This window comes from Chelonia mydas, chromosome 5 (genome assembly GCF_015237465.2).
Source record: "Chelonia mydas isolate rCheMyd1 chromosome 5, rCheMyd1.pri.v2, whole genome shotgun sequence".
Classification (NCBI taxonomy): domain Eukaryota; kingdom Metazoa; phylum Chordata; order Testudines; family Cheloniidae; genus Chelonia; species Chelonia mydas.
In genome coordinates this window covers 38,717,578-38,728,006 of record NC_051245.2, presented here as the reverse complement: position 1 = coordinate 38,728,006, position 10,429 = coordinate 38,717,578, and the positions used below count along the sequence as shown (strand labels likewise).

The 10,429-nt window shown below is 40.9% G+C and overlaps 1 protein-coding gene across 6 annotated transcripts in view; it reads right to left on the bottom strand.

The window, feature by feature from the left end:
• The window catches only part of KIF2A (kinesin family member 2A), an 88,973-nt gene that overhangs the window by 5,227 nt on the left and 73,317 nt on the right, over positions 1-10,429 (bottom strand). For 2 of the 6 annotated variants that reach the window (XM_037902880.2, XM_037902882.2), the window contains exons 17-20: positions 10,247-10,360; positions 8,675-8,825; positions 7,637-7,738; positions 251-386 (exon numbers count right to left, since the gene is read on the bottom strand). In XM_037902880.2, the coding sequence (XP_037758808.1) occupies positions 251-386; positions 7,637-7,738; positions 8,675-8,825; positions 10,247-10,360 (503 nt within the window). The remainder of the gene's footprint in view (positions 1-250; positions 387-7,636; positions 7,739-8,674; positions 8,826-10,246; positions 10,361-10,429) is intronic. The other 4 variants (XM_037902881.2, XM_043547527.1, XM_037902883.2 and 1 more) reach the window with 2 other exon arrangements.

Genomic DNA, 10,429 nt, shown 5'->3' with positions numbered 1-10,429 from the left:
CCATCACAGGGAGTTGCAAGCTTATTACGGGGTCACAGTATTGCCACCCTTACTGCTCGGCTGCTGCTGATGGCGACACTGTCTTCAAAGATGGACACCTGGCCAGAAGCTCTCACTTTCCACTCTGCCTTCAGAGCTGAGTGACCGGAGGCCACATTTCATGGGGGAGACCAGATTCCACTGTCCATGATGAGATTTTCACAGCTGTGAATCTGGTAGACCCATAAATGGACAAAAAACACAGCCTTACCTCGGAGTTCAGTCAGAATGTCAATTTTTTGTTCTAGGATTGCTTCAAGTTGTGTAGCATAAGAATCCACATCATAATCTACTTCTTCAGTCATCTCTAGAAGAGCTTTTTCATCTTCCAACCATCGAATAGATTCCTGAAAAGACAAGAGATGCACAACAGCTGAATGCATTAGCCACGAGACAGGTTTGAAGGCAGACGGTTGAATTCACGAAGTCTTTCTGCTTTCCCAAAGCTAGTTATACCCTTTTACTAGACAAACAATTTCATGAACTGGTTTCAGAGTAACAGCCGTGTTAATCTGTATTCACAAAAAGAAAAGGAGTACTTGTGGCACCTTAGAGACTAACCAATTTATTTGAGCATGAGCTTTCGTGAGCTACAGCTCACTTCACGAATTTACTTCAGTATCTGAATTTTTGTTTTCTATGTAGCAAAACTAGGTTTCTAATGTTTTATACATGCTTCCTTCATTCCAATGACTGTGTCAGGAATGGCCAAAGATAGTAGCCCCAGTTCTCGGCTACAGTCTGGAGCACTCAGCATAGCCGCAGACAGGGGGGAAAAATCTCTGCTTTATGCCACCCTTGTAGCCCTGATATAAGGACACCATGCACTGAGCGAGACTGGTAATGCAAGTACATGTTGGTTGCCCACAAGTCCAAGGGACCATTCTGACACCCCGAGAAGGAGGACACGCAAGCTTTGTGGGAGGGGCTTGTGCCATAGGAGCCACTACAACAGCTCTACTCCACAAGAGGATTCCCCTACATCAGGGGTTCTCAAACTTCATTGCACCACGAGCCCCTTCTGACAACAAAAATTACTACACAACCCCAGGAGGGGGACTGAAGCCTGAGCCCACCTGAGTCCCAACACCTTGGGCAGGGAGGCAAAGCCAAAGCCCAAGAGCTTCAGCCGCAGGCAGGGGGCCTGTAACTTGAGTTACCAAGGGAGACAGCAAACAGGAGCAGCTAACGGGAGTTTTGCGAGGAAGTTTAGAAGGGAAGCGTGGGGGGCTGGGCTAGATAAACGTAACATTCTTTAAACTTAGAGTCAAAAACACCCCCCGATAAAAATGAAACATCAACCAGGGAACAAGCTTCAGGAGTAAAAAGATACTGCAGGCAGAAGTCCAGCAATGGAGTTGGGGCTACCCAGTTCATTGCACCCAATGCAGCATGTGTGATTATCTTCCCTATGGGTAGGTGGTATATGTGTGCATTCAGTGAAAGGCGCTCCTGGCCCTCAGAGACCATGTACAGGCTCTGGAGACCAGAGCAGCTGAACTGGAGGAGATCAGGGAGACAGAGAGGTACACAGATGACACTTTCTGGGACACAGTAGAATGGCCCTACCCCCAGTCTGACAGCTTCTGTGCTGTTGAGGAGGATGAAAGTCTCAGTGAAAGAGAACATCCAACTGGAGCAGAGGGAATCGATCCCATAGTTGGGACCCTCCTGTTCCAGATGATGGTGTGGTATCCTCTCGCACTGAGGATACCTCTATGGGGGAGGGAACTCCAGTTATTAGGAAGAGACAGATATTAGTAATGTGTGATTTGATCATTAGAAACATAGATAGCTGGGTTTGCAATGATTAGGAGAACTGCATGGAGACTTCCCTGCCTGGTGCAAAGGTTGTGGATCTCTCGAGACATCTAGATAGACTTACGTGTAGTGCTGGGAAGGAGCCGGTGGTCATAGTACATGTAGGTACTAAAGACATAGAGAAGGACAGAAAAGAGGTCCTGGAGGCCAAATTTAGGCTGGTAGGTAAGAGACTCAAGTCCAGGATCTCCATGGTAGCATTCTCTGAAATGCTTCCAGTTCCACATGCAGGGCCAGTTAGACAGGCAGAACTGCAGGGTCTCAATGCGTTGATGAGATGATGGTGTAGGGAGGAGGGGTTTAGATTTATTAGGAACTGGGGAAACTTTTAGGAAAGGGGGAGCCTATACAGGAAGAATGGGCTCCACCTAAACCAAAATGGAACCAGACTGCTGGCACTTGAAATTAAAAAGGTCATTGAGCAGTTTTTAAACTAAGGGCTGGGGGAAAGCCGACAGGTGAAGAGGAGCACATGGTTTGGAAAGAGACATCGCTTAGGGGAGGATCTATTAATGGAGATTCTATGTCCTAGAAAGAAGGAGAGGATGGAAGATGATAAAATACAGGTCGGATCTGATGAGAAACAGTCAAATGAAAAAAAGTCCCATTCAATAATATCATGTAATGGCAGACAGCTAAAAGTGACAAGTTTTTAAAGTGCTTATATACCAATGCTAGAAGTCTAAATAATAAAATGAGTGAACTAGAGTGCCGCGTATTAAACGAGGATATTGATATACTAGGCATCACAGAAACTTGGTGGAATGAGGATGATCAGTGGGACACAGTAATACCAGGGTACAAAATATACTGGAAGGACAGAACAGGTTATGCTGGTGGGGGAGTGGCACTACATGTGAAAAAAAGCATAGAATCAAATGAAGTAAAAATCTTAAATGAACCAAACTGTGCCACAGAATCTTTATGGATAGTAATTTCATGCTCTAATAATAAGAATATAGAAGTAGGGATATATTACCGACCACCTGACCAGGATGGTGATAGTGACTGTGAAATGCTCAGGGATATTAGAGAGGCTACAAAAATAAAAAATTCAATAATAATGGTGGATTTCAACTATTCCCATACTGACTGGGTACATGTCACTTCAGGATGGGATGCAGAGATAAAGTTTCTTGACACTGTAAATGACTGCTTCTTGGAGCAGCTAGTCCTGGAACCCACAAGAGGAGAGGCAATTCTTGATTTAGTCCGAAGTCGAGCACAGGATCTAGTCCAAGAGGTGAATATAGCTGGACTGCTTGGTAATAGTGACCATCCCTGTTTATTAAATTTAACGTCCCTGTGGCGGGGAAAATACCACAGCAGCCCAACACTGTAGCATTTAATTTCAGAAACAGGCACTATATAAAAATGAGGAAGTTAGTGACACAAATTAAAAGATACCGCGCAAAAAATTAAATCCCTGCAAGCTGCATGTACACTTTCTAAAGACACCATAATTGAGGCTCAACTTAAACATATACCGCAAATTAAAAACATAGTAAGAGAACCAAAAAGTGCCACCATGGCTAGCCAACAAAGTAAAAGAAGCAATGAGAGGCAAAAAGACATCCTTTAAAAAGTGGAAGTTAAATCCTAGAGAGGAAAACAGAAAGGCGCATAAACTCTGGCAAATGAAGTATAAAAATATAATTACGAAGGCCAAAAATAATTTGAAGAACAGCTAGCCAAAAACTCAAAAAGTAATACCAAAAAAATGTGAAGTACATCAGAAGCAGGAAGCCTGCTAAACAACCAGTGGGGCTACTGGATGATCAAAATGCTAAAGGAGCACTGAAGGACAATAAGGCCATTGCAGAGAAACTAAATGAACTGTTTGCATCGTCTTCACGACTGAGGATGTGAGAGAGATTCTCAAACCTGAGCCATTCTTTTTAGGTGGCAATCTGAGGAACTGTCCCAGATTGAGGTGTTATTAGAGGATGTTTTGGAACAAATTGATAAACTAAACAGTAATAAGTCACCAGGACCAGACGGTATTCACCCAAGAGTTCTGAAGGAACTCAAATGTGAAATGTTAGAACTACTAATTGTAGTCTGTAACCTATCACTTAAATAAGCTTCTGTACCCAATGACTAGAGGGTAGCTAATGAGATGCCAATTTTTAAAAAGGGCTCCAGAGATGATCCTGGCAATTACAGGCCAGTAAGCCTGACTTCCGTATCCATTTCTCTTCCCTCTGCCCCCATCTCTGCTACTTGGCTCACTGGGGGTGCGGAAAAACATTTGCGGGGGCACGAGTAGCAACACCAGTTTCAGTTTAGAGAAATATGGTCACCCTAGATCTAGGTCCTCTGCAGATGATCCAAAGATAACTATCTTGAGCAGTTTTGTATCTCACAAACTGGGCAACTGGATAACAAAATGGCAGATGAAATTCAAAGTTGATAAATGCAAAGTAATACACATTGGAAAACATAATCCCAACTATACATATAAAATGATGGGGTCTAAATTAGTTGTTACCACTCAAGAAAGATCTTGGAGTCATAGAATCATAGAATATCAGGGTTGGAAGGGACCCCAGGAGGTCATCTAGTCCAACCCCCTGCTCAAAGCAGGACCAATCCCCAATTTTTGCCCCAGATCCCTAAATGGCCCCCTCAAGGATTGAACTCACAACCCTGGGTTTAGCAGGCCAATGCTCAAACCACTGAGCTATCCCTCCCCTTCTCTGAAAATAGCCACTCAATGTGCAGCAGCAGGCAAAAAAGCAAACAGAATGTTGGGCATCATTCAGAAAAGGATAGATAATAAGACAGAAAATATCATATTGCCTCTATATAAATCCATGGTACGCCCACATCTTGAATACTGCACGCAGATGTGGTCGCCCCATCTCAAAAAAAGATATATTGGAATTGGAAAAGGTTCAGAAAAGGACAACAAAAATTATTAGGGGTATGGAACGACTTCTGTGTGAGGAGAGATTAATAAAACTCGGACTTTTCAGACTGGAAAAGAGATGACTAAGGGGGGATATGATTGAGGTCTATAAAATCATGACTGGTGTAGAGAAAGTAAATAAGGAAGTGCTATTTACTCCTTCTCATAACACAAGATCTAGGGGTCACCAAATGAAGTTAATAGGCAGCAGGTTTAAAACAAACAAAAGGAAATATTTTTTCACGCAATGCACAGTCAACCTGTGGAGCTCCTTGCCAGAGGATGTTTTGAAGGCCAAGACTATAACATAGTTCAAAAAAGAACTAGATAAATTCATGGAGAATAGGTCCATCAATAGGTATTAGCCAGGATGGCCAGGGATGGTGTCCCTAGCCTCTGTTTGCCAGAAGCTGAGAATGGGCAACAGGGGATGATTACCTGTTCTGTTCATTCCCTCTAGGGCACCTGGAATTGGCCACTGTTGGAAGACAGGATACTGGGCTAGATGGACCTTTGGTCTGACCCGGTATGGCCGCTTTTATGTTCTTATGAGTCCTGCCACCCAGGACTAAAGTCCTCAGGCTTCAGCTTTGGCCCTGGGTGGTAGGGCTCAGGCTTCAGCTCTGGCCCCAGACCCCAGCAAGTCTAAACCAGCCCTGGCGACCCAACCCACTTTGGGGTCCCGACCCACAGTTTGAGAACCGCCCCCTACACTGAGGGAGACCTCTAGGGCTGGCTAAGCCAGCTTTAGGGCAGCTTTCAAACACTCTGGAAGTGCAAAGCTGTCCTATGGCAGGGGACAATGGGGTTCACTGGCTTAAACTGGTCTACTCTGGAGACTACCCCTCACCCAATGAGATCCTGCTTCAGCTATGATCAGGAGAAGCACTCCAGCTGAAAACATTTCAGTCTAAACGAGAAAGCCGCTGACAGGGGGTTCTGGAGGATGGACCCACAACACTGGAATGAATTCTTTCCCTGTCCCCTAGTCCAACCCTCAGTAGCCCAAACTGTTCAATCATCAGGGCACACCACAAAACCCATCTACCTCAGGCTTTCGGGGAGGAAGGAGCTAGACAAGAGGTACAATTTTCAAAAGTGACTTAGGAGACTAAGTTCCATTTTCAGAAATGACTCATGCAATTAGTCTCCTAAGTCCCAGTGGCTTTCAATGAGAGTTATGCTCCTAGCTGACTACTTCACATTTGAAAATGGGACACTTTTGAAAATTTCCGTGCAGTCTAATGTTTTGGGCCCAAGGTGAAGTTATTTGTGTCCGCTGTGTTTTTAAAGTAAATTTATAAAAGGCCCTCACAGCGCAGAATAGGCGCTTGTTTAATTTGTTTGGGCAAATCAAAATAAATACATTTCCATATCTCTTTTAAAACCTGCTATTAAGAATCTTAACAAAAATATTACCTATATCACCTTAAAGCTTTTTAAAAATATTTTACCTTTCAATGGCCACGAGGATTATTCTAATCAGACACAATCTGCAAAGGAATATTTAAATAGGGAACTTCTAAATACTCATTTCCCCCAAAAGATTACTACATTGAGCACTATCCAGCATAAAGTTGGCAACATTCTTTAAACAAAACACAAAGCTCAATGTTTTTAGGGGGATTTTTGGTAGCAAGAAAATCAGGGTTAGCTTGTTACAATGTACATTCATAAGGCAAAATATACCCAATATACAACATAAAAAAAATCTCAACAAAAACAAACAAAACAAACCTAAAACAAACAAAACAAACCTAAAACAAACAAAACAAACCTAAAACAAACAAAACCAAAAAACCATCCATTCATAGGAAAAGTGCCTGGATCAGCAAAAAACTAGAAAAGAATGTAAGCGTGGGAAGTGCAATTTCTGCAACTAAGCAATGTAAATGATGCAAATCAACTCCGTCATAGTTAAAGGTTGTCCACAAAATGCAGTACCCATCTTTCCTCTGAACAACTGAAGGTGGGAATCCTTGGCAAACCACAACCCAGAAAAAGCAGATGGTCAATATTTTGCTCAGCATAACCAGGACCATTTCTTTAGGAGCAGGTTTCAAGCCTGCCTGAAGACTTTTCCTTACCTGATCTAGAGGCCTTGAGAGCTGGCACTTTATTATTACTACTCATTATTTGTATTTCAGTAGTGCCTATGAGCCCTAGTCACAATCAGGACCCCATGTGCTTGGTGGTATTCTTCTAAATGGAGTGGCTTGTGGTGAAAGAACCAACCTACCTAGCTCCCACATAAAATAACTAGTCATGCAACTAGAGGCAGGTCTGTCTGATGAAACTAGCCTCTGAATTAGTTGGTCGTGGACGCTGGTGGGGACTCATTGTCTATAATCAGCCTTGGTTTGTACATATAGTCTTTTGATTAGTCAGTCAAATTTCAAGCTCAGATTGTGGGGTTAGTGCCAAATAAGCTTCATCCCCAAAACATGCAGCCACTAACACTGGAAGGCATGGCCAAAACCAGAAAGGAACCAAAGCAGAAGGATTAATTCAATATTAAAAAAAAAGAACAGTAAATGCTCTATGGTAACATGACTTCTTGAAGACTATCAGCTTCTGAAAAGAAAACAACAGAAGTTACACTGGGTTTCCACAGACAATATAGCAGTATGCTTCTCCTTTGCCACTGTGACAAAGGAGCTGGTGGTTGGGGGACAGGGTGTATTATATATGATTCTGACTCTGTATCTTGCCACAATGGCCTTGCCTGTAAGAATTGTGTTTAGAAATCTGTGAAGGTCTGACTGCACTAGTATACCACATGACATCTTATGTCCAAAGAGTTAGAACTTCTCTCTGGCCAGTGTGAGCTATTTGATTAATACAATGCAGTGATCAATATTTTACCTGGAAGACAGCCCTGTGGTCTTCTACTACTTGCTCTTCCATTTCTACCATTTGTGACACAGCTTCATGGAAAGTAAACAACTGTGGAGAAACTTCTTCCTCCTTGAAAAAATAATAAAGTTTATTATTCTTTGATGAATTTTGCTTTAAAACTAATAAATTAAATAGGTGTTTCATCCTATCCCAAGATAAGAAAGGGAAATATATAGAGCATCTGAAGAAGTGGGTATTTTACCCACAAAAGCTTATGCCTGAATAAATCTATTTTGGAATAAGACCATCCACATGGCGTTTTATACAGTAATAATGATCATTATAATTATTCTGGAATAGCTATGTTATGTCTGCAAGTTTCAAAGTACAGACAAGCTCTCAGAATCATTCTAAAGTATTCTCTATGCTCTGGTTGTGAAGGCTAGGACTATAACAGGGTTTAAAAGAGAATGGGATAAATTCATGGAGGTTACGTCCATTAATGGCTATTAGCCAGGATGGGTAAGAAATGGTGTCCCTAGCCTCTGTTTGTCAGAGGGTGGAGATGGATGGCAGGAGAGAGATCACTTGATCATTACCTGTTAGGTTCACTCCCTCTGGGGCACTTGATGTTGGCCACTGTCCGTAGACAAGATACTGGGCTGGATGGACCTTTGGTCGGACCCAGTATGGCCATTCTTATGTTCTTAATAATGGAAAGAAAGGGCTTTACAGAATGCTGCCAGTTGCCTAATATGGGATGAAGGCATGCTAGGAAAAACTATCCAGAGAAAGAGCAGCAACTTCCAAAACAAACAGGCAGCGCTACTGAAGTGTCCTTAGCAGCAAGGAAAACAGAACAAATCTAAAACTAAGCAAACTCCCAAAAACACATTTTTAGCATTAGCATTAACTTTATGACAATCTGAAAGAGTCCAGAGGCTAACTATACTCAACCAAGTAGCTAGTAGCCTTATAAACATATGTTACTCAGGATATGATCTACTGTTGAATTCAAAGACAATATTATATATACACACGCCTAAAATGATGAAAGCTACTCACATTTTGTTCACAAAGAAGTTTAAGATCATCTCTCTGAGGTGAGCTCCCTACACCCCACTGTGTCTCTAAATCATCAATTTGATTTGGAGCATGGTGTATAATTGGACGGATATCTCCTGCCGCACTAGGATCAACCGTCAGTTCCTTCACCCTACAATCATAAAAAAAAAAAAAAAAAAGATTTTATTTTAAAATAAATGATGTTCTATTTAAAATAGCAAAAATAAATTAAAGGCTTATGGATTCAGATGCAATTTAATTCATTTAATAAAGGTGATGTCAACTTCACAAATTTAATGTGATCTTAAGGCCAAAAAAGGACCATTGTGATCATCTAGTCTACCCTTCTATATAAACACAGGACACAGAATTTCATCAAGGCCAATAACTTGTGGTTGAGTTAGAACATATCCGTTAGAAAAACATCCAGTTTAGATTTAAAGATAGTGAATGCAAGACTGTCTTTGTAATAAACAGGTACAAGAAGGGAAAAAACAACCCTAACCATAAACATTAAAGAACTGTATAACAAGTCAATAATAGTTGTAATCATTAGTGTAAATATAGCTTCACAGATTGTACACCAAAAACTGGCCAATATATTTCTCTATCTTTGTGTGCATCTTTTTGGTTAATAAATGATTCAGCACTTTTTGACTTTAAAAAACAAATCACCGCCAGTAAACAAAACAAAACAAAACAATCTAGTGTCCACAAAGATTGGACAGATCATTAATTAAAACCAATTTCAACTTTGAGATTCTTAGAAAAGTTGAACTTTACAAAATAGCAGCTGACACCATCCTTTCAAATAAGGATGTCCACTTTAAAAAAAAGGAGTACTTGTGGCACCTCAGAGACTAACAAATTTATTTGAGCATAAGCTTTCGTGAGCTACAGCTCACTTCATTGGATGCTGTAGCTCACGAAAGCTTATGCTCAAATAAATGTTAGTCTCTAAGGTGCCACAAGCACTCCTGTTCTTTTTGCGAATACAGACTAACACGGCTGCTACTCTGAAACCTGTCACTTTAAAAAAAGTTTATGAACTAAATGAATCCAAATTTGCAAATAAACCAAAAAGGTTAGACAAATATCCTTCAGTAATAACTAACCTTAACAACTTGCTAATATGGAGTAAAAAAAACAAAAACAAAAAACACCACCACCAAAAACCCCCACGCGTATATGTAGGATTCACTACACTAATGAAAATAACGAAGGTATTACAGTTCCTTTTATTTTTTATCAGGTAGTAAAATTCACAGAGTTAGAATTACTCTAAACAGACTTATGAGAATCAATCCACTAAATCTACAAAGGTGACATCACCGTTTTTATGTATGAAGGGAAAAGCAAGCCTGAATATGAAATATTCAAATGTTTAAGAAAAATGAACAAAAATTGGAAAGATGATTGCAGACCATGCAGTACCATCACCTGTCAAACAGGATGAAAACAAAGTATACGATGACTCAAGGCAAGGGAATAAATGAAGGTTTGGGTCTGTAAAATTATACAGCTAAACAGAAAAACTTAAAATAAAGATTCCATGTATAGAATGAAGTAGACCTGGTGATCGAAGGAGAAAAGTCGTCATACTCATAGGAAGGAGAGAGATCAGAGCGACTGCCACTACTCTGTGAGAAGGGAATGTCCGAAGGACTAATTCCAAATTCCTTTACTCTGCAGCAGCAAGATACAGCAGCATATTAAAAGAAAGTGTTCTTGTAAAGACATTCATTAAAATGACAA